Source organism: Lepisma saccharinum, chromosome 21 (assembly GCF_977018435.1).
Source record: "Lepisma saccharinum chromosome 21, izLepSacc3.1, whole genome shotgun sequence".
NCBI lineage: Eukaryota > Metazoa > Arthropoda > Insecta > Zygentoma > Lepismatidae > Lepisma > Lepisma saccharinum.
The window spans coordinates 51073961-51098668 of NC_139249.1; the positions used below are offsets into that span (position 1 = coordinate 51073961).

Here is a 24708-nt window from a genome sequence, read left to right on the forward strand (position 1 = left end):
CACGAGATGTTCCTCCTGCTCAGGATATCCTTCATTCCCTCATTCCATGTCCTACGTGGTCTTCCTTTCGGTCTCTCTGCATCCAGTCCTCCCATTCTTTCTTCCCATACCTGTTTAGGTATTCGATGTTCAGACATTCTGCTGAGGTGTCCAAATCATCTGAGTTGTGCTTGTTCAACATCCTGATATATTGATTGTTTGATTTCTGATTTTGTCCCTTCTGGTCTTTCCCACTGTTGTCCTCAAATATTTCATTTCTACTGTTTATATGTTTTGTTTTCGTTTTTCATTAATTATCCAGGATTCACTTCCATATATATGAATGTTGGTACATAAGTTGATTTTTACACAAAATTTTTGTTTTTTGGCTTATTTCCTTTTTTCCTAAAAATCCTTTGTTTATGGCATAATATAATCTGTTTGTATTCTTTATTCGAGTGTTTAATTCTTCATCTATTTTTCCATTACTATTGATTGTAACCCCTAGATACTTAAAACTTTGTACTTGTTTTAGCTCTGAATCTTCAAGTCTTATTATGCAGGGTTTTTCTATTCTCCCTATCCTTAACACAGTTGTTTTATCTTTGTTTATTTTCATATATTTCTTTGATATATTACCATTTATTATTTCTAAGTTTCTTTGTAGGTTTGCTTGTGAATTTGCAAACAATACAATATCATCTGCATATAAAAGTTCAGATACCGTTACAGTTTTCAGTTTCCAATTTCCTACTTTGAATTTTCTCATCTTTGGTTTTATTTCTTTCAGAACATCATCCATCAGAATGATAAACAAGTATGGAGATAAAATATCACCTTGTCTTACTCCTGTTGTTGTTATGAATTCCTCTGATCTGTTATTGCCATTATTGCCAGTTCTGACATAGCATCTATTTGTTTTGTAGAAACTTTGTATTGCTTCTACTAATTTCTTGTTTACATTGTTTTTCTTTAGGGTTTTCCATAGCTCTTGCCATGGCACCCTATTGGAAGCCTTTTCCAAGTCTATAAAGCATAGGTATAATTCCATATTGTATTCTATAACTTTCTCTATTATTTGTCTTATTGTAAATATGTGATCTTCGACACTCCTACCTGGTCTGAATCCACTTTGTGACTCCTCTAATTTATCCTCTATTTCTTGTCTTAGTCTAGTTTCCAAAATTCTTGAATAGACTTTGCCAGGCACACTGAGTAGTGAAATACCTCTGTGATTTCCGCATTCACTATTATCTCCTTTCTTATATATTGGTATTAGTATTGATATTTCCCAATCCTTCACTATCTTCTTTTCCATCCATGCCACATTTATTATTCTGAGCAACAGATCTTCTCCTTCCTTTCCCTTATACTTGATCATTTCTGGTGCAATGCCATCATGACCAGCTGCCTTTCCTAGTTTCATTCTACTATTAGCTTTCTTTAACTCTTCCTGTGTAATCACTTCTTGTTCTACATCTAGGACATCTGGTTCTTCAGGCCTTTTCTCCTCCTCCTCTTCATTTGGTACATTTCTTCTTTCATTTTCACTTAATAATTTTTGGAAGTAGTTTTTCCATCTTTTCATTATTTCTTCAGAATTTGTTAATATTTTCTTATTTTCATCATATATAAATTTTAAAGGGCAATCTTTTTGTTTCCTCATATTCTTCAAAATTTGTAAAAAAGTTTTTGATTTTTTTTTTTCGATTTTGCTCCATATTTCTTCCAAATTGCTCCCACATTTCTTTCTTTGCCTCTTGAACCACTTTCTTCACTTTATCTCTCTGCTTTCTATATTCTTCAAATGCCTCCAGACACTGACAGGTATTTCTTCTATTTTTCTTTCTTTTCTTTTACCTCTGCTTCTATTTCTGGATTCCACCAATTTGTTATCTTCTTGTTGCTTCCTACTCTAGATGTTCCACACACTTGTTCAGCTGCAGATATTATTGCCCCTTTCCATTTACTCCAGGGTTTTTCTAAGTCCTCTTTTCTTTCTTCTACTTGCTCATTCGCTAGTTCTTCTTTCACTTTCTTTCTAAATTCTTGTTGAACATTTTTCTCTTTCAACTTGTATACCTTTATCTTCTCTCTTATGTTGTAATTTATCGTTTTCTTCCTTTTATTCATCCTTGATGTCTTGCTTTTAACCCCTATGGTCATATCTAATATGAGAAGTATATGATCAGTGTTTACTTCTGGCCCTCTTTTAACTCTTGCATCTCTTATGAACTTTTTTATCTCTCTCTGCACAATGATGTAATCTATTATAGATTTTTCATTTCTACTTGGTTCTTCTCTAGTGTATTTGTGTATGTCTTTATGTATATACATAGTGTTGGTGATAATCAGAGTTCCAATAGTCTCTCTCCATTGTTATTTATCACTTCTTCTCAATACTTTCCTGTTACTTTTCCCCATCGATCAGTTTCATTTTCCACTCTGGCATTCATATCTCCTAGGATAATAACTTCATTATCTATGTTTTCAATAGTTCTTTGAAGTATTTCGTAAAACTGATCTTTGTTGTTTGAAGTTTCATTCTCGTTAGGGACATATACAATCACTAGAGTTAATTCTTTCTGCACTTATATATCTACTGTCATTGTTCTCTCATTTATAAATTTCCATCCCTTGATATTTTCCTTTCTATCTTTATGTATCATACATGCCACTCCTGATCTTGCTCTTTCTTGTTTTGGTATTCCACTGTAGAATAGAAGAAAGTTTTCATCAAGTTTTTCATTTACATTACCTTTCTTCTTTGTTTCTGTAACTGCATGGTATTTCACTTTTGTTTCCTTTATCTCTCTTACTAATTCACATTCTTTCCCATTTAGACCCATTACATGCCATGTTCTAACATTCACTGAGCCATATCTCCACCAATTCGTTGTCATCGTGATCTGTCCGGCTTGCTCTCTTGTTCTTTTAATCATGTAGGTTCAAATGTGCAGGGGATTGGCCTACATCATTTTAGCCCAGTGGAGGGGCTGCCTCCTTTCTGCCTCTGGGCTTGCAGTGAGCATAGCTTAGCTGTTCTGCTCTATGTTTTATGGGTAGAGTTAATGCCTCTCACTCCAACCCTCAACCTGGGGGACCAGGATTTTCTTTCGGGCTTTACTCCCTTAGCCTTTGAAGTTCCCCTTCTCCACAAGGCAGTGGTTTCCCTCTTCTCCCAAGAGGGTGGGTTGCCTCTTCTGCCATCTCTGCCATTCCGAAGGTCTCCTTCTCCACCACAGATGTCGTTGAGGTCTTCACCGTAACCCTGGCAAGGGGCCCTTACAAGGTGCTACCATCCGGAGCCAGATGGACCAAGGTTTTTTATAGAGGTATTACTCCTCTAGGTTCCTCCGCCTCCTCAGCCATTGAGATGACTATCCATCTTCTTCCGTCTTTGGAGCCGTTGACCGTTAAGTTTCTTCTTAGTCTGGCTCTTTACCCACTAGCCTGCCCAGCATGGGAGACCCTGCCAGTAGCTATGCTACCGCCGGTATAGCCTAGGGGATCATCAGAGCCCGCATGCCCCACCACCAACTGCAAGGTCCTGCAACCACTAGGTGGGGACCATAAATTTAAGTGTTAAATTTCATGAAACTTGTAGCAGACTGATTAAATTTTAAATCCCCCCAGGTAATGATTGGGCCTCTTCCATGGGTCAGTGGTAGCGACGTCACCTAGTAATCAAGGTGTCCCAGGTTCGAAACCCGGTAGAGGCACATAGTGGTTCGGATCCCACTTTAAACTGTAGGTCTAGTTCCGATTAGTCTTTCTGTGCATAAAGCGGACTTAAAACAAGAATCCCAGGCAATGACACCCACCATTCAGATTTTAATGAAACTTGGTGTATTCAATAGTACTACCAAGGTATGAACCCATGAACAATTTTTCATCTGTAGCCCTCATAATTCCTGAGAAACAGGGGGCTAAAGTTCCTAATCTTGCATGGATCAGTCAATGCTGAGGCCATGGTGGGAGCCTGCAGTGCTTAACAGAAATAGTTGTATCTCGAAGTCAAATTGGCATACCACTCTGAAACTTTTTTCTAAATTTCATAAATATATGTATATTCCATTTAAAAAGAGTTGTCACAAAGATTTCTCAACTGACAATCGAGAAAAATCTATTGTATTATTTATAATGTTGTTTTTTTGTATGTCAACATCTCAGATTACTAAATTTGCATCATCATTATAAGGCAAGGCAGTTATCATGCCATTTTTTTTCAAATTGAAGTTAAGGTAAAGTATATTCTGCAAGGCTATGAAATAAAATTAGTGGAATTTGCTCTGCTTATTTATCAATATTCTTTGAAACGAGGTTTATGCACATGCATATGGTCATTCTGTGCCAAATCATCACCAAAAAGAAAAAAGACAACTTTTCAACCTGACCATTTCAGATTTTCATGAAATTTGGTAGGATGGTAGAAGACATTAAGTAACTTTTGTAGAAGAAACTAAATGAATATAACATCTTATGAGAATAACTGTGAATTGAAAGTCTTAATTATTCTTGAACCAAATAATAATATTTTATGTATTGTAAGGTTGATTGATTTGCTTTATTTTACTTCACCTTTTATGCCAAATGATGAAGGAGACAGCAAACACTTACCACACGAAAATAAATAGTTTGATATTTTGCGGGGTTACCGCATTTTCAGTTGAGAAGAAAGAGGCGCACAGATTCACATCATGTATATATATGCATATATATGTTCATCAGGCTCCGACCACTAGTGCCATGTATGGATGCCATGTGAATTCACTTTCTGGATCTCCCTCACATGGAAACTTTCAGAACTTCTTACCAATAGTGTGTTTCTGTTTTAATATCAGATTAGCTAAATCAGGTGCAGGTACAATGTAGTCGATTCCTCGTACACAAACTTAATTTTTTATATCGTTTTTGCCAGCAATAATGGTAACTATGTGTTCTCACTTTCACAATACTTGTATATACTGTGCATGTTTGTATGGAAGGAGAAGTCCCACTGATAATGTTAGGAAATAGGATACTTTGTTTTGTACAATTCCATTGTTTACTTTCATAATAAATAGTCCCGAGAAGCATGTTTATGTGTTTTTAGCACCCAGCAGAATTATATGTGTTGCCAGTTGAGCATCGAACAAGCTGCAAATTCACCTTGCCAAAATCTCACTCATGTGTTTAGCTTGTTTACTCGTCATCGAAAACAGAAGTCATAATAATAATCTTTATTTGTTCGTTGATCCCTTTTTCCATGGGTATGGATATCATCAGATACATGTAAATATAGATAAGATATAGTATAAGAGATATTACAGTATAAAAACATCAAAGATGTTTACATAACTCACATATGTGATACACAAATTTACATAAATTGAACGTTTACAATATTAAAATAATGATAAACAGCTATGCCCATAATAAAAATATATAGTGTATGCATGATGTTTTCTTAAGTTGGATACATTATTCCTTAAATTTATGTGATAGTATTTATAAACACTAAGCTCTATGAGATTAATAGATTTTTTTTAATACATAATTGACAGTTGTGCCCAATCTATTTTACAATTTATTTATGTCATACAATGCTCTTTCTGCAAGATATTGCTTGATTAACTGCATTTTTTTTTCTTAAAAGGAGTGATATTTTTTAGCCAGGAAGGAAGGAAGTTGTAAAATTTTACACCTGCAGAATGTGGTGTAAAACTCTGTCAGAGTTAGTCTGTTTGTCTGGACATTAAAGTTTTTTCTTTGTCTTGTGTTATGTCCATGGATGTGTTGACTTCTAACTTGTATCTCATCATTTAGTATGAAAATAATAGATTTATAAACATACAGTGAATATAAAGTCAAAATTTGTTTTCACAAAAGGCAATTCTACATGTGGATCTGGATGGTATTTTGCATATAAGTCTAACAGGCCTTTTCTGTAGTGTAAATACTCTTTTTGTATGTACGTGAGCTGCTCCTCCCCAAGCTGTAATGCAGTACTCTAAGTGAGGATAGATACGACCATTGCTCGATAAATTTTCTTCAAAGCTAGGCGCCAGCTCTGAAAATCAGGTGCCAGGAAACCACCTACTAGCAATTGTGCATACTATAGTATGTTTCAAAAGTCGCGCAATCCAAACTTTGAAAATGTATATCACGAAAATCGTAAGAGATATTTACACCAGGTTTTCTGCACTAAACTAATCCTGTTGGCTATCACTGGGTTCATAAATTTATATTAGCATTTATCTAAATAAAAGCAATTACATTATTTTAAAAAACATTGTTCATTTGCTGAAAACATCTGAGAACTGATTTCCAACAATAAATACCAACTCTTAAAAACAATTTGTGGGATCATTTGTTGGTGTTTGACTGGTTGTAAAACAGTTCCTTTGGGAGGTACAGCAGAAGCAGAGCATTTTTATTGGAAAACCTCTTGCACATGAGTGTAAGAATTAGTAGTAAAATACTTTTCAGCAATGCACATGCACTGGTCCAGTGAATACGCCATTCTGAATCAATTAAAAAAACAGGCATGGTAGCGGCGAAAGTGAGTGAAGAGAATTGAATGTAACCAGGGGCAGCCTAGGATTCTCTCAGGAGTCCAATTTTGGCACAACATCTTGATTTACGATTTTTCACGTAAATGTATAACCAATACTTAGACACATGTTGCATGCGACTGTTGGCAATATTTCGACCTGCTAGTGTTGCCATATACAGAGATATGTCCCAAAAATGGCACTTTTCACTCAATCCATAAAATCGCCAGTCAAAAATTCATCAAATGTTGCGCATGAGTCGCAAATGACAGACTGACATGGTATCAGTCATCAAATGTCTAATTATAATCCTTCGATAATTTCTTACATATTTTTCTTACTCAGAAGTGCATTTCTGGAAAAAACTTAATGATGCTTTCCGTGTTATTAATTTATATAATTTTCTGTACTGAGTGAACTGATAATTTTAAGCATTGAAAAATATCTCAGTGGATGAGGCTTTATAATGCAGAAAACCCGGTGTAAATATCTCTTACGGTTTTCATGATATATATTTCCAAAGTTTGGCTGTGTAACTTTTGAAACACTTTGTATAAGATGCTGAGCATCTCGGTATTCAAGACATTGCTAAATTATTTGATAAAGCAGGAAATGTGGTGTTGGGGGACAAAGGGCAAGAAATTGTTACAGATTCTGGAATGTTCACATTGTTGATAAAAAAAAATCATTTGCAAACTTGCGCTGTACTCATAGAGAATCATCAAAATTTCTTACAGCAAAAGATCACAGTCGCCAGGCTGAAATTTTTAGTCGCCATGGCGACCTGGCGACTGGGATTTTTCGAGCCCTGGATAAGACCATAATATGGATTCATGATGATATCCTTGAAAGAATTTTCAACAGGTATAGGTTTTTGGTGAGTTTATCAGAGATATAGTCAGTATGACATGCCCAATTTAGTTTATCATCGATGATCAATCCTAGAAATATTACCTGGTTAACATACTCTATTTCATTTTCATCTAAGTAGACCGTCAAGTTATCTATCAAAGTTCTTCTTGTTGCCAGGGTTAAAAATCATGAAATTTGTTTTTTGATGGTTCACATTTAGGCTATTAGCGTTTAAGTACTGGGTTATTTGATTAATCGAGATGCAAGTTTGGATTTCTAATTTGTAATGATATAGTGGGGTCAAGTTGTGATTGCACGCGATATTTATCTGGAAGCGGCTGCGCGGCAATCGCAACTTCAAGATAAGGTTGAATACCCACACTATATATCACAAATTACAATTTTGTGTCGCCCTTCTCGCACGACAATGCAGGAGTCAACAGGCAAAAATCTATGAGAAGCGCGAGACAAAGCCCTGTAAGAAATATACACACAATATATATATATAAATGTACGTATAAAGTCAAAGGGTCCAGCAATGAATAACACACTGTGCCTTCTCCATTGCGTTTGTTTGTCCTCATAAATTACTATATTATTCGCCCTTATCATTATTATTATATATGTCTAAGATTATCCAATAGTGCTTTTGATTTCAACTTATAGTTACCACGTAACGCATATTTCATATATATATATTGACTTACACACTATAGATTCCAGGTAAGGTAAAGTTGCAATTTACGATTATCAATTATCAACAACGAAATGCATTACTCAAATATCATATATTTCATAAACAACAAACAACTCGTAAAAGAGCCCAATATTAACAGGGTCGGTATAAGTCAAATTGCAAATTCACAAGAGACGTGTGTCCACGTCAAAAATTCCCAACACGTCCTGCGTGTATAAATTTTATTTACATCAGTTAAGCAAGCACCATTAACAATATGTAACAAGTACGCGTACGTGTCTTTAACTCGATCCAATCAAACAATAAACATTAGACAATTAACAATACACCCCACCTATCTTCTACATGTGTTTAATACACAGCAAGTCTTCATTTATATCATCACGCTGTTTTACTTTACAATAGCCGTTTTTCCCATTGAATTAATATTATCCCAATTCTCCCGACTTTTAATGCTACCGTCAAAATTGGAAAGGTGTGAATGGAACAAAGGTCCCGAGTTAATTAATGGAGGGGGGGAGGTTCGTAGATTTTTTCCTTTTTGTAAGCAAGAACTTTAACCCAAAGCCTTTTTGACCATCAGACCAAAACGTCAAACGAGAGTCGAAGAATTACGTTGCAAGATCGACGAAATGCAATAAATACGTTCGTCCACTCAAAAAGGAGTACACTTGTTAAGAGATCACTCACGTACACAATAAATCTTTAGCGACGGAATAGAATTTTGAACCAAAAATCAAGTAAGAGTTAAGCAATTCTGTTCTCACTAATTTGGTGAATAGTTATCTTTCGTTACTTCACTTAGTACATTCACTGCACCCAAAAAGGTGACACACAACAAGGGAAAAGGGGAACAAGAGTACAAAAAAAGGGGTTTTTGTACGGCACCTTATGCGTAATAAAAAGGGGCGATGTGGAACGTTGGCACGATGTTATTAAGTCCCTATAGCACAGCAGAGAGTATTATGTACCTAAACCAACAGTGTTCAGCCTCAATAGCCATGTAATGCCGCACTCCGATTATTGTCCTTATTCTCTTAGAAGTGGCCCATTTCACAAGTGGTAAGCAAGGTAGGCTTCCGTCCGCTAAGGCAGCACGCTAGGTACGTCTCCCGCCGGCTAGGTCGAGCCAAAGGGTTGTTGCCATTCCGTTCCAGTCGATACAAGCGTCTCTGAAGCACTGCCGATGTTTTACCCAGCCCGCTTGTACCGAGTCTGCCGCGAGAGGCAGCACCGGTCTCTGAGCTATCGAGTACAATGGCCTCTGATGGCCGAAAATTGAACTATAGAATTTACGTGAAATTTTCAGTTTATGTAACGTTTATAATATGTGGATATAAAAAACGTTACAAATTGTTCTTTTGTTTTTGCCCTACATATTATGTTATTGTCATCTGCATAGGTGATAGTTTGAGTCATGTTGTTCTTCGATATGTCATTGATGTAAAGGATGAATAATAGTGGACCAAGTATAGATCCTTGAGGGACACCTATCTTTGACGATTTAAAACTAAAGTAAAAGGTTTGATAGATGTATTATTTATGTGCTCAATTTGAGTGGATTGTATTCGTTCAGAAAGAAATGACTTAGTTAGGTTAAATATGCCACCTCGAATGCCTAGACTATGCAGTTTATGCGTAAGTGTGTTGTGGTTGAGAGAGTCAAATGGTTTAGACAGATCTAGAAAAACCGTGCTGGAATTTCATTGTCCTCCAAGGCTTCAGTAATTATTTTTATAACTTGTACAGTTGCTGAATTTGTTGATTTGTCTTTGAAAAACATGATGATATTGATTTTTAATACTAAATTTAGAGCAAAAATCATGAATTTTATTGCAGATTATTTTTTTCTAGTACTTTCGAGAATGGTGATGTAATGCTATTGGTCTGTAATTTAAGGGGTCTGTTCTAGGCTTTTTTTTTTTTGTATATTGGTTTTATGACACACTTTTTTAAAATGTTTGGAATATATGCCATTCCTTTTTGATGAATTTATAGCAAATTGCAGAGGCAGAAGTAGAGAGTGTGTACACTCTTTTATTAGTTGGTCAGACCAACAATCGATGTCACATGATTTCTTGTTATTTAGGGAATTTATAGTTTTTCTAGGTCGATAATACTTATTTCATCTAGAATGATAGAGTTTTGAATGCTATTTGTGTATCGGCCCAAATTTTTAGCTTATTCCGTTTGCAATCTAGTGTTTGGGTTATCATTCAGAAGAGTGTTATTGAATATTGTTGCTACAGTTTGTGGGTCTTTTACATCAGTACCATTTATAGCTAGTGAGATACTTTCTTTAGCTTTTTTGTTATCTTTCCCTCTTCGCTTGTTCAGTATATCCCATATGATTTTAGACTTATTGCTATTACTTTTCATTTCTTGTGATAAATGGTGAGCTTTCTCAGATTTCATTAATTAGCACATCACACTATGATGCTAGGGGCCCCGGATTCGAATCCCAGCCTGGGCGTGGATGTTTGTGGGTGTCCAATCATCATGTCATCACTCATCTCCATCCTCACAAATTAACCAAAAGTGGCACAAAAAGTGAAGTAAAATAAAGCAAATAAAAAATGTAAATATATATTATTTTTTCTTACTTTTATACATCTCATTATAAATTTTCTCTTTGGTAGCTATGAATTTGTTGTGGATGCTTTTCAGTTATTTTTTTCTGCACGATTTTGTTTGTAACCCAAGTTTTGCTTTTTATATATATACTTACTTACTCCTTGGTGTTACAGCCCTTGCAGGGCCTTGGCCTCCTTCACGACGAGCCTCCAGTCGTCTCGATCCATCACCTTCCTCCTCCATCTCCGGACTCCCAGTCTTCTCATGTCTCCCTCTACATCATCGAGCCATCTTTTTCTTCTTCTTCCACCTGGTCCTCCTGTTAACACCTTCTTTGGCACTCTACCATCTTCCATTCACTATACATGTCCCAGCCATCTAATTCATCCACACTTGATCTCTGTTACAATATCTGAATTATTATATAGTTCTTGTATTTCCACATTTGTTCTCATCCTCCAAAACTCCTCCTCTCTCACCAGTCCAAAAATTCTTCTCAAAATCTTCCGCTCCCATCTTCTTAGTAACTCTTCGTCCTTTTCCACTAACGTCCAAGTTTCTGACCCATATGTCACTACTGGGCGTACAATTGTTTTGTGTATATTAATCTTGTTTTTTCTGCTTATGTCTTTGGAGGAGAAGACTTTCTTGAGTCCCAGTGAACATCTATTGCTTGCAACTATTCTTGCCTTAATTTCCTCAGATACATTGTTTGTTTTGTTTATTATCGATCCTAGGTACTTAAAGTTATCACATTTTTCAAATTCTTTGTCTCCTACCTTTTTCGTTCTTTCATTAGCTGTGGACTCTTTTCTTGATGCAAGCATGTATTTAGTCTTTTGTACATTGATTTGTAATCCTATATTCTCTGCATTCTCTTCTAGTTTTTTGAATTCGTTGTTTAGTTCTGTTTTGTTTCGTGATATAAGATCAATATCATCTGCATAAGCTAGGCACTGACTCATCCTTTTAAAGATTGTACCTCCTGGATTTATACTTAAATGTCTAATTGCCTTTTGCAATGCTATATTGAATTACAGGGTTGACATGACATCTCCTTGTCTTACTCCTCTCTCTATTTGGAATTCTCTTGAGAGTTCTCCTTCAATCTTTACTTTACTTGATGTATTGCTTAATGTCATTCCTGTTAATTTAACTAATTTCATTAGTATTTTCATTTCTTTCATGATTTTTAGGAGTCTGCTTCTTTTGACGCTGTCATATGCCTGTCTGAAGTCTATGAAAAGATGATGCAGGTCTATATTGTATTCATAGCATTTTTCCATTATCATTCTAATTGAATAAATTTGATCTGTAGTTGACCTATTTCTCCTAAAACCACATTGATATTCTCCAATCATCTTTTCAGCTAGTGGTGTGAGTCTCCTGACTAGTATCTTAGCAAATGCTTTATATGCCATATTGAGGAGTGTGATACCTCTGAAATTTTCACATACTGTTTTGTCTTTACTTTTATGTATTGGACATATAATTCCTCTTCCCCATTGTTGTGGCAATCTTTCTTCTTCCCATATTTGTTTGTATAGTTCTTCTCTAATTTATCCAGTATAATGTTCCCTTCTACCTTCAATAATTCTGCATTTATATTATCGTCACCTGGGGCTTTATTGTTTGCTAGTTCTCTGATTACTTCTTTAACCTCTTGCCTTGAAGGGGGCTTAATCAAATCTTTATTCGTCTCTTCCATTTCCATGTCATATTCATCTTCCTCTTCCATCCTCAAGGTTCTTTTTTCCACTCTTATCTCCTATATCCTCATTCTCCTTCTCTTGTTCATTCTTATCTGCATTTAAAAGTTCACTAAAATACTCCTGCCCATCTGTTCAAAATACCTTCCTTATCTCCTATCAGATTGCCCTCCTTGTCTTTGCAAAATGCAACTCTAGGTTGAAATCCTTTCTTCTCTTCTTTCAGTTTCAAGAAGTAGTCTCTCTTTTCCTTAACTTTCCATGTCATTTCTATCTCTACTAATTTTTGCCTCTCGTACTCTCTTTTCTTTCTTCTGCACAATTTATTGGCCATTCTTCTCTTCTCTTTGAACACTTCTCTATTTCCTTTTGTATTTCTGATTATAGTCTTTAACCTTGCGTCATTTCTTTCTTTTATAGCTTTATCGCATTCCTCATCCCACCATTCGTTTCTTCTTGTTGGTTTCTTCTTACCCAGTACCTTTTCTGCAGCTTGTTGAATGCTGTCTCTTATTGCTTTCCATTTTCCCTCTATATCAGAATCTTGCCATTCTTCTTCCTTCTCTTCCAATCTCTTCTTTAATGTCTCTTTATATCTTACACTGTATCTTTTATCTTTTATTACCTTCGTTGTATCATATTTTTCTTGTTTCTTTCCTTTACTATTTCTATAACAGGCAATTATATGTCTATATTTGATTCTGACTAGAAAGTGGTCAGATCCACAATCTGCCCCTCTGCAGCTACAGATATCTGTTATATCTGATGAGTGTCTGTCATCTATTATCACATGATCTATCTGGTTTTTTGTCTCCCCATCTGGTGAAATATAGGTTTCCTTCTTTATGTTTTTTCTTTGTAGCTGAGTACTTTTAACCACCATTCTTTTACTTACGGCAAAGTCTATTATACATAGTCCATTATCGTTACTTTCACTATGTAAACTTTCTTTGTCAATTGTTTTTCTAAAAATGTCTTCTTTTCCTATTTTGGCATTTACATCTCCAATTATTAATTTTACATCATGCTGTGGTGCTGTATCGTATACGTACTCCAATTTATCATAAAACTCATCTTTGGTCTCATCATCAGTCTCTTCAGTTGGTGCATAGACACAGATTGCTGTGATGTTAAACAGTCTCCCTTTGACCCTCATGGTGCATATTCTCTCATGTATTGGTGTGAAGTCTATTATAGCATTCTTCGTTTTCTTATCTACGATAAACCCTGTTCCATATTTCTTTCCATTTCCACCACTGTTGAACACTATGTGGTTTTCTGACTTGAAAATGGACTGTCCTTTCCACCTTGTCTCTTGCACTGCCATTATATTGATCCCATATTTCTCAGCAATTTCTTTAACTACTCTCAGTGTTCCTGGTTTCTTTAACGTGCATACATTCCATGTTGCGATACTAATTGTCCTTTCTTTATTGACCGTTCTCATATTCCTGGTCTGTCCTGGTCGTCTTCTTATAAATCCATCCTTCCGAGGCTCGTCTATTGGCTTCTCAACGGATTGTTCTTTTACAAGGTAAGGGTGTCGGCCTTACACTCAACCCCCAACCTGAAGGGCCAGGTAATTTGTTTTCACGGTTTTCTTTCCCTAGCCTTTGTAGATCCCTCTACTAACTACAAGGCAGTAGTCCTGGTTTTGGTCTACCCTGGGTATTGTAATTGCCCAGTACCCACTATATCTAGTGAGCTTTCCTCTATCCGCCACCTGAGGAGGTGCCCGGTAGGAGACCAGGAACTCTGCCGGGATATATATATATATATGTTTTTAATGGGACATACAATATTTAGGTAGTATATGAGTGTATTTATAAGATTTTCCCAAATTTTTTCTGTAGCGTCTGATTGGTACACCTCTGTCCAATCTTCTTTTTTTACAACATAAGATAGATACTTGATATTTTCTTCATTCATATTTCTACATTCTATTGCTTATATTTTTGTTATATTATGGTTTATGTGCAACTTTACTTACATGAGTTGTGCTGTGTGGTCTGATATTAAGTTGTGAATCACCTCTGTTTTTATCACGTCAAAAGGAAAGTTGATGCCAATATGATCTATAAGAGTTTCAATAGTGAGTGGTATCTTGGTGGTTTTTTTTTTACAATTTGATTAAGACCATGAAATTTAAGAAGATCTATATGCTCTTTACTTTTTGTATCCTTCTGAAGGAGATCAATATTTATGTCACCTAGAATGATGATTGCAATTTGGCAATATTAGCCTTTGTAATACAACATCTAATTTTGAGAGAAAATCATTGATATTACAACTTGGGGATCTATATAAGGTTATTATTGTGTAAATGTGATTATTTATGTTGATTTCAATTCCTGCTGCTTCGAATACCATTTCAATGCATAATGGTTCAAGCCACTTCATCTGTTTAGTTCTTGAAAGGCTCGCTTTTGTATATATGGCAATGCCTCTACTTTTATGTTCCACCCTGGTAAATTTTGACACCAAGCTATATCCCTCTAGGGTATAAAATTGAGATTCACCATATTCAGTTAATGTCAGTATGTCAGGTTGAATTTCGTGTAAACATAATTGTATGAGATCTACTTTGTTGGTGGCAGATTGTACATTATTGGGCATAATTGTCAGAAAAGTTATTAGTCATTTGATTTTGCATATTTTTATGTCTGTGGTTGGAGCCTGAATGTGTTTTCTTAAAATTTGTTTCCTTAGTTTCCAGTGTGATAGGTGCAGAGGTTTGAGAAATTTTGCTGTATATGTTCGAATTTGTTTTGACTATCTACATTATTTGCAATTTTGAATTTGGGTGTTTTAGTACTGTGTATAGATGATGAGTAAGTGTTCGATGTGGATTTGATTTTTACATTTTTCATGGCTTAGATTTATGCCGATCATTGCTGTAGTATCACTGACCTTGGTAATTTTATCAGAAGTATTTACCATAAACAACCCCCACTGAATATACTCGGAAATCGTGCATATCGTGTAGACGATCACTGCTTGTATACCCCTTTCCCATTTTTACTCATTTTTTTTATCAGCTTCATTATATTCCCCTGACATTCCTCTCTCGCCCTTATCATTTGATCCGATAGGATGTAGGTCAGATTTCCAAGTAAGTGCAATGAGTTCACAGCATTTATCATTTTTCTGGTTTACAGTTTCTATTATTCTATCACTTAAGTATTCCTTACCCTTTTTGCTAAGATGAAGTCTATATCTGGTATACGAGGGGTGATAGAAAAGTTCTCGGCCTACCCATGAAGGGTTGCCAGGAGCAGAAAAGGTCTCTCCCTACCCATGAAGGGTTGCCAGGAGCTCAATCGTTCATGGCTATTTTTCAACATAGTCCCCTTTCAGCGCCACACACTTTTGCCACCGGTGCTGCAGGCCCATGATACCTTCCTTGTAAAACGTTTCATCCTGCACTGCAAAAAAGTCCTTCGCCGCAGCCATGACATCATCGTCTGATGGAAAATGGATTCCACCGAGGTGTTGCTTGAGTTTAGGGAACATATTAAAGTCTGAGGAAGCCAAGTCTGGCGAATAGGGAGGGTGTGGAAGCAGTTTCGAAGCCGGAGGACTCGATGGCAGACATTGGAATGGTGGACGTGTGCACGGGTGCATTGTCTTGGTGGAAACGGACGCACTTCTTCAACATTTCACGACGTTTCACCTTGATGGCTTCCCTCAAACGCTTCAGTTGAGCAGCATAATACACACCGTTCACCGTTTCACCTTTTTTTAGATACTCAGCCAGGATGACACCCCTCGCATCCCAAAAAACAGAGACCTTGCCAGCTGATTTCACTGACTTGAACTTTGGGGGGGGAGGGGTGTTTCCACTGTTTAGATTGGACTCTGGCTGAAAGTGGTGGACCCATGCTTTGTCCATGGTTACAAAATGTTGGAGAAATGTCTCAGGATCAGCCTAAAAGAGGGTCAAGTTTGCTGCAGACAAGAGGTGTCTCTGACGTTTGTTCTCAGCGCTCAACATTTTCGGGACCCATCGATATGACACCTTGTGCATGTCCAGCACAACTGTTAGTATGTGTCCAACGCGTTCCTGGGACATCCCCACTTTCTCTGCGATGTAACATTCTGACACTCACCGGTCTGCCATAACAAGATCCTGTATTGCTGTGATGTTTTCTTCAGTACAGGCCGTTGCCGGCCTTCCACTGCGAGGTGCATCTTGGACAGAGGTGCTCCCCCTCTTGAATTCCGCCACCCAATTTTTCACAGTAGAATACGATGGGGCATCCTCCCCCAATGTTTCCATCATGTCCTTGTGGATGTCCTGTCCACTCATGCCTTTTTTCATGTGGTATTGGATAACCGCACGAATGCTCACTTTATCCATTTTTTAGTTTTTCACTTCAAACATCAAAATCTGAAAAACACAAAAAGATAGTACTATGAAAGTTGGTATGGGGCTTTGCAAAGGCATATATTATGATTAGCTAAAGTAACATTCATCTACGATAAATGCATCATGGGTAGGCCAGTGATTATTATAATTACCTGATCATTATGTCCTAATATCGTACACTCTTTTTCAACACTTTCTAGTACATTTTCTGATGTATCACCTGGTTTCACAGTGCCACAAACTGCTATGTTCATCTTTTTTGACAAAATTGGAGGTAGTCCGCGACATTAACTGTCACCATATATGTGAATTTTTGGTGACTATATCTCATTTTCCCTTTTTGGCTTGTTTTGTGGTATGCTTATCTTTTTAGTGCTGCTTTCCCTGAGGCTACGACTATGTTTTTTGGTATAATTAATGTTCTTCTCATCGGATTTGATACTTGTAGCTTGAGTGACATTACTCATGTATTCTTGCTTTCGACACTACACATAATGTTGTGTGGACTAAGATTTATATTGGTCTTGAGTACCTTTGTTGCTTGTATATCATCTTCTGCTATCACGGGGTTGTAGTGTATAGCAAAGGAATTCTGGTGAGTTACTGTCGGGTTGGGTGTGAAGCTTTCCTTTATGGAAGCTATTTGTGATAAACCTCTTTGTGGACGTGAACTACATTTTGTGCCATATCTTGTAATTTCACTCCATGTCCCTTTGTAGTTATTCCTGTAGCTCGTATAAATATTCTGATTTTCTTTGGGTGACATTGTTTGTAAATCAGCTTTCAAGAGTTCAATGATTATATTTTTTGAATCAAGTTCAGTCTTAATTTTTTGCAGTTGTGCTTTTAGCTGGTTGCAATTTCTGCAGTCCCTCATGATTTTTTTTTCCAACTTTGTTCACAAAAAATGTAATTTTACAAAATACAGAAGACACTATTTGTTACTGTCTATGCTATTTGCTATTTGGCGATTCAAGAGTTCAGTACACTACCTGACAACAGTGTCACACTATTAAGATTCAAGAGGTGAAAGTACTGTTCGGTAAGAGGTGATGCACTGTTTCTCCTTTGTAAATGTGCATTTTTTTGCTTTGAAGAAGAGCATGTCAATTTTAAAATTCCTCTGTAAAATACTAATAATTTTGGCAGAGTAACACTACTAGTTCTTTCACTTAGCCTTCACGTTGCACTCACTTTTACATTATAATGTTCCCGTAGTGTGTATCCGGTCTAAAAAACGTAAGAAAATCGGAGAACTTTTTTAATGATCCACTACCTTCTTCTTCTGTCTGCTGTTGGCCCACTTATACACTTGTATATAAGATACAAGCATTGATGCATCGAAAATTGAGTTTACAGTTATGGTTCATGGCAGAGGGTTCCAATAACAGAAACTTAGAAATCTCAAAGTGTCAGTTGAAATATTAATATTATAACGATAACAAGAAAGACGAACAATAAATAAATAAAAAAAATAGGAAATTGCAATTTTTTCATTAATGGCACTTATTAAAAATAACAATTCATTGTAATCTCAATTAGACGTATCTTTTAAGAATCAAATATTTTATGGGCATTCCATTCTCGTCGGTGAGACACGCGGACTACATTTTTGATGTTAAACTAACTAGTCTTCTGATAGTTAAACAACATTTTTCTTACAGTTTCTCTTCTATGAAATATGAAACTTGTACTGTTGATTAAACAAAACTACCCTTAAAATACTTTCCCAGATTTGTTGCTACAAGTGAACAATTTATTGTCACAGGTGGGAAAGATGAAACACTGCCTCTTCACTTATTAAGAAATTATTTTAATTTCTCTGAATTGTCAAATTATGAAAAATAAAGTATCTGAGACAGAGACAATATAAATGGCCTTTGATTATTGTAGTGGAGTTGAGAAGAAACATAACAATAAAGGAGAATTGTATTGTTTTTTGTGTCACAGGTGGGATACAGAACAAAACAGTAGTAAATTGAAAAGTTTAAATGGTCTATTTGTACGGAAAATAACTTCTACCTTTTAACTTAATTATGGATAATACTTGAATTTTTACGAAATGAGAATTTTAGATTATTCACTCACAAGATAGCATAAAGTTAGAACATTGCATTTAAATACTGAGGTTCAGGGTCTCTTTGACATGCAATGTCCCTTTATTTTAAACTCCCTGTATATGAAAAATCCCAGTAAAATTTCCTCCCTATGTTGTGAATTATAATAATTTCTCAGTTTGAATATAAATGATAGAAAAGTCAGAGAATGACCCAGAGTATATGCAGCTGCTGTAGAATGGTACAGTAAAGAGAAAATTGCCATGGAGTAGCAATACATAGAAAGAACATGTTGCTGTGGTTGTAGGTGGTTTCTTATGCCAGTAGGTAGATACTGTTACACATGTTTGTGCAAGCATAAATTTAAGAGAGTAGCCTATGTTAGATGATAATTTCTTGTAATTCAACATATTGAAACTTTTTGTTTCAGGAACATAGAAGGAAATTTAATATTACCTTCTTTCATCAGAAATTGTGGGAAGCCATCAGGAATCATGTGTGCTGATGAAATTGTTGGTGGATGTACTAAATATCATCACACCATTGAAACCATGTCAATATGTTGTAATATAAAATCATGCAATAAATCAGTTGCTTTAATTAAACGTAAGAACAGGAATATCCTCAATCGAAAAGAAAATATTAATATGAAATCTGAAATCAAGGATAGAATTTATCCTTTCAATTGTACTCATTGTGGAATATCATTTACAGAGAAAGTAAATTTAATGTACCATATGAAAACACACAATGAATTTATTTTGTTGAAAAGAAACCAATGCAAGAAAACAGTTATGCAAAACATAAAATTAAAAAAAATAAGCCACAAAGGAATTCGCCCATATGAATGCCCCCAGTGCAAAAAGATATTTACTCAGAGTCGAAGCTTGAAAGTCCATTTGAGAATTCACGAAGGAATTCGCCCATATGAATGCCCTCAGTGCAAAAAGAGATTTACTGCAAGTGGAAACTTGAAAGCCCATTTGAGAATTCACGAAGGAATTCGTCCACATGAATGCCCTCAATGCAAGAAGAGATTTATTAATAGTGTCAACTTGAAAACCCATTTGAGAGTTCACGAAGGAATTCGCCCATATGAATGCCCTCAGTGCAAAAAGAGATTTTCTCAAAGTGGAAGCTTGAAAGTCCATTTGAGAATTCATGAAGGAATTAGCCCATATGAATGCCCTCAGTGCAAAAAGAGATTTACTGTAAGTGGAAACTTGAAAGTCCATTTGAGAATTCACGAAGGAATTCGCCCATATGAATGCCCTCAGTGCAAAAAGAGATTTACTCTAAGTGGAAACTTGAAAGCCCATTTGAGAATTCACGAAGGAATTCGTCCACATGAATGCCCTCAATGCAAGAAGAGATTTATTAATAGTGTCAACTTGAAAACCCATTTGAGAATTCACGAAGGAATTCGCCCATATGAATGCCCTCAGTGCAAAAAGAGATTTTCTCAAAGTGGAAACTTGAAAGTCCATTTGAGAATTCACGAAAGAATTCGCCCATATGAATGCCCTCAATGCAAAAAGAGATTTAATGAAACTGAAAAGTTAAAAGTCCATTTGAAAACTCACTAGCGAATTCGTCCATAATGCCCATAGTACCAAAAGAAAACCGTGCTTTAAGTGCTAAGTTTTGAATTAATTTGATAATTCACAAAAGAATTGGTGAAACAAATTCCCTACAACACAAAAACGTATCTTTAAAAATGCAATCTGGAAAATTGATTTGATGGAATTTTTCCTTATGCAAGCAGTCATAATACATTTACGAGTGTTTGCTGATAGCTTCTAGCTCTATCTAGAAGAAATGAGATTTGGTGAATGATGTTGATGTTTTTATTTAACATGTTCTTTGTGAAGTCTATCACACTTGTTTGACTTATGTCGGAACTTTAGAAAACCTTCTAAAAAGATATATGGTTGTTACTGAAAACTTGCATTTACAACCTGTATGACCTCAACAGTTGTGACAAAACAACTCCTCTTCAGGTGTTTTTTGAGATTTGGGTAGATATAGTCTTATGAAGGGGCTAAGCATATGGAATATAGCAGATGATTCAGAACTTTTGAATGAACCCAGGAGAGCCAAATTGTGCATTATGACAGTGGCTCTGTGTGCTGATGTGATGACCTGGAAGAAGATGACCACTGATGTGCTGTAGACTATAAGTTTAAGTCTACATGCATTGTCTATGTGTAATCTACTAGAATATTACATTAGCTTATAGTAGTTTACCTAGTCTAATGTAGAGAATAGATTTAATGTAAACAACACAGAAGAATGAAATTCCTTGTGCTGTAGAAATTAGAAAGTATTTTTCCCCCTTCAAACAAGTCTATTATCTGTGCATGTAACCAACTTATAACCATCTAATGTAAACAAACTTGTCGAATTTTCAGTAACGATAGAAAAAAGGAATACCGGGAAAAACTAATGACAAGTCAGGTAAACACTGATATTACTTTTACAGTGACAAAAGGAAGGAAAGAAAGGCTAAAAAAATTGATTTTTTCACCATGTTACTACATAGAAAAATGCATTTGTCTTTAACCCTTAGACGACCAAGCATGTTTTCCTGGAAAACCCCTGAACGACCAGGCGTTTTCAGCGAGAATTTTAAATTTGCGCATGCTTTTATATAAAATTTTATATCTCTGGAACTAAGAGCGCTGGAGTTACAAAGTATACCTCTTTTTGTTCAGTACAGATGTGGCTATAAGTCTATGACATAAAAATAAAATTTTCCGTTATCGGGTAGAAGAGGCAGAAGAAAATATTTTTTTTACGAAAATTTAAAATCTGCTGGTCCCCACGCTGGGAAGCTGGGACATAAAAAACAAATTTTCCGTTATCAGGTAGAAAAAGAAAAATGACAACTTTTTTTTTTACGAAATTTGAAAATCAGCGGCCCCCCACGTGATGACGCCACGATGTAAATGTGCAAAATTATTATTTTAGTGCGTTCGTTCCCTTGGTAAAAGTGCCATTACAAATCCCAGAACTGAGAAAATAACGATAATAAAATGAAAAGAGAAATGGAACAAGATTTCCGAAGTTCTGCCCCCCCAAATATAACCCAAATGAAATTAAACCTTACTGGTTGTTTATCACATACCTCAAGACTCGTGCAGAACAAAAAACAATGTATATCCGAACAAAAACAAGAGTCACAATATGTCCCAAATGTCAGATACTACATGCAAAAGCATCTTGTCACCTATAGGTGACAGGCTGTCGTTTAAGGGTTAATGCAGATCTTTCTAAGCTTGGGTGAAATGATGGAGCTAGAAGTAAGAAAAAAGTTTGTCAATTTTACGGACATCACATTTTCTTTTTCTTTTAAGTGTGTCTCAAGTATATTTTGCAGTTCAGAAAATAGTGAATTGGTTGATTTGTGACTTATCAACATGATAAAGTTGTTGTCACTGTGTTGTGAGGGTAAAGTGTCGGCAATCTTGCTCTTGATAGCACTACAAATTAAGTGAGTGAGTTCATTTACCAGGTGAATCACAATCTTTTATCTATAAAATTATTAATACTGTATTTGGATGATTACTATGTGCAATAAAATTGTATTTGAACCTAAATAATATTTTTTTGTTGTTGGGAATCCTTGACCCTAGAATATTGATATATGTAATTATTTTTGTATGCACGATTGTCACATTGTCAGTTCACGTCTGCTCTATCTCCTTCTAGGATAAGTTTAGGTTGTGCTACTGCAGAGTACAGGTACATATACTTATGTAGTTTTACCCCAACTGGCATAGATCTTTTTATTTAAGTCATTGGCCTTTTTTAACGTTTAGTACTTATAGAAAATTTTCTCTTCAGTAACACTATTTATTACATTTATAACAACATAATTATTGTTACAAATGTTGCAAGCTGCTCTCAGAAGGGAACCAAAAGAAATATTTTTCACAATGTTAAGTTATTTTTTTTGTGTTTAGATACTTATTTCTAGTTTATGCTAGATCATTTGTATATGCTTTGGAAGGTAGAATTGTATGAAATGATTATTTGTGTCAAATTTGTTTTCTGACCAGTGTAATACAGTTTTCAAATGCTCTGCGTGTGTGTGCATAGACACACACATTACATGTAATACATACATTACCAGATTTCTTGATTTCAACTCAGATTTTGGTAACATTACTGAAGAGAGTTTCTAAAAATTGGATTTCTTTTTCTGATAAAAAGCCTGCTTTGGTGGGAAAAAATGGAAATTTTTGCCATTTGCACCTCATCTATTTTTCTAGCAGTTTCAGTTGTGTGGCTAACTAATTTTACAGCATGTAACGGCCAAGAACCTACAAATTTGTTTTGTCCTAGAGATGTGTGTGTATCTAGACCTACCCAATGGCATAGTGTCTTTTAATCTATCTAGCTATCTGCAGTGTTTGATCCCCGGTGCAGATGCAGTGGTTCAATCTATCCGCAGTGTTTGATTCCTGGTGCAGATATAGTGGTTCAGACTCCATTTCAAATTTGTTTGTCCAGTCTTGATTAGGTTATCTCAGCATAAAGTGAGCTCTAAACAAACTTTTCTAATAAAAATCCAGATTTTTGAAGGAGGATAGATCTCCTTTTTTGCCATTTGTAGGTAATCTATTTCTGTCGCTGCCTGTCTCAGTATTACCAGTGTGCAACAGAATCTGTTGTTAGCACTGAGTGACAATTCCACATAGGTAAAGCAGCGACAGCAAAAAATCAGGAAAAGCCAGGTGAGTACAGTATCTCAGTGGTAGAGCAATGGCATAGTATGCCGAAGACTCGGGTTGGAGTCCTGGTTGAGCCTATGTTTTTCGCTGAAAATTCTGCGTATGTAGATACATTTAAGCAGCATACAGAATTATGAAAATGACAGAGAAAAACCAACCCTGGAAAAAAGTCAACCTTTTTTTGTAAATGCTGCTTGTATTAATTATGTGTCAAAAGTTGTATTCTAAATTTAGAAAGGAGTGTCACTTTACAGTAGAGACAAATGAAAGCTGTGGAACAAGAAAATTCCTTCAAGCTGATGTATTTTCATTGATTGCAAGCAGTTTGGAGAAAAGGCTGAAAAAAGCCCATCAAAAAGTGTTTTTCCTTAAAAAGGCAATTTTTTTCTGATAACTTTGCAATCTAGTTCTGAATATTTACTGATTTTGGCAAGTTGTTGGGAAGTATTTCAGAATACTGAAATAAGAATAAGTAAAAATGACTAATTAGCACAGTTAGAATTTCACCAAAGTATTAATTTACTGGAGAAATGATATGATAAGTAGCTTATGCAAGCATGCACACTTCCCAGTGGGCAGGCATTTCTTTCTTTCAAGTTGTCTTGCATAGATTCCTGCTGGATTTTCATGTGAAGCTTGAGAGTTTTTTATGCTTGGGACTAGATAGCATATGAATAGCATTGAGGGACATTTTAATGTTAAATAGTCCTCAACTGAATAATGAAAGCATTTAGGGGCATGAAGCCCCTTTTCACTTTACAGCATGTGACATAGTAGCAGCAGCAATCCACATCAAAGATGACAGTAAACAAATTGCTGCTCACAGAGAAATACATATTGAAGCATAAGGACATGCAGTACTTAGACATACACTATGTAACATTCTTATCCGTACACACTGATTTTCAAAGAAAATGCTTTAATATCTGACAGGAAATACACTTTTTTGAAATTGTTTATTTACAATTCAATAACTAATATCATTAGGAACATAAAATCTTACCCAAATTCTGTATAACCAATGACAATAATAAATTAAATGAAACTGAAAGAGAAACATGCCATTTTTTTGTACAACTTTTCTATTCCTACACTTAATAATATAAAAGAAAAAAGTATATTCCAAGCAAATTGACTGACAGTTCTAATACTTTGATGCATATCCTTTGGCTTTAATTACTGCTTGGCACCTGTTCTTC

At 35.6% G+C, this 24708-nt stretch overlaps 1 protein-coding gene across 1 annotated transcript in view; it reads left to right on the forward strand.

Annotated features, from left to right (window-relative positions):
• The window catches only part of LOC146004183 (uncharacterized), a 76402-nt gene extending 52939 nt beyond the window's left edge, over positions 1-23463 (forward strand). The window contains exons 4-5 of the mRNA XM_083142851.1: positions 19204-19984; positions 23392-23463. Of these exons, the coding sequence (XP_082998977.1) occupies positions 19204-19984; positions 23392-23463 (853 nt within the window). The remainder of the gene's footprint in view (positions 1-19203; positions 19985-23391) is intronic.
• The last annotated feature ends 1245 nt before the right edge of the window (positions 23464-24708 follow it).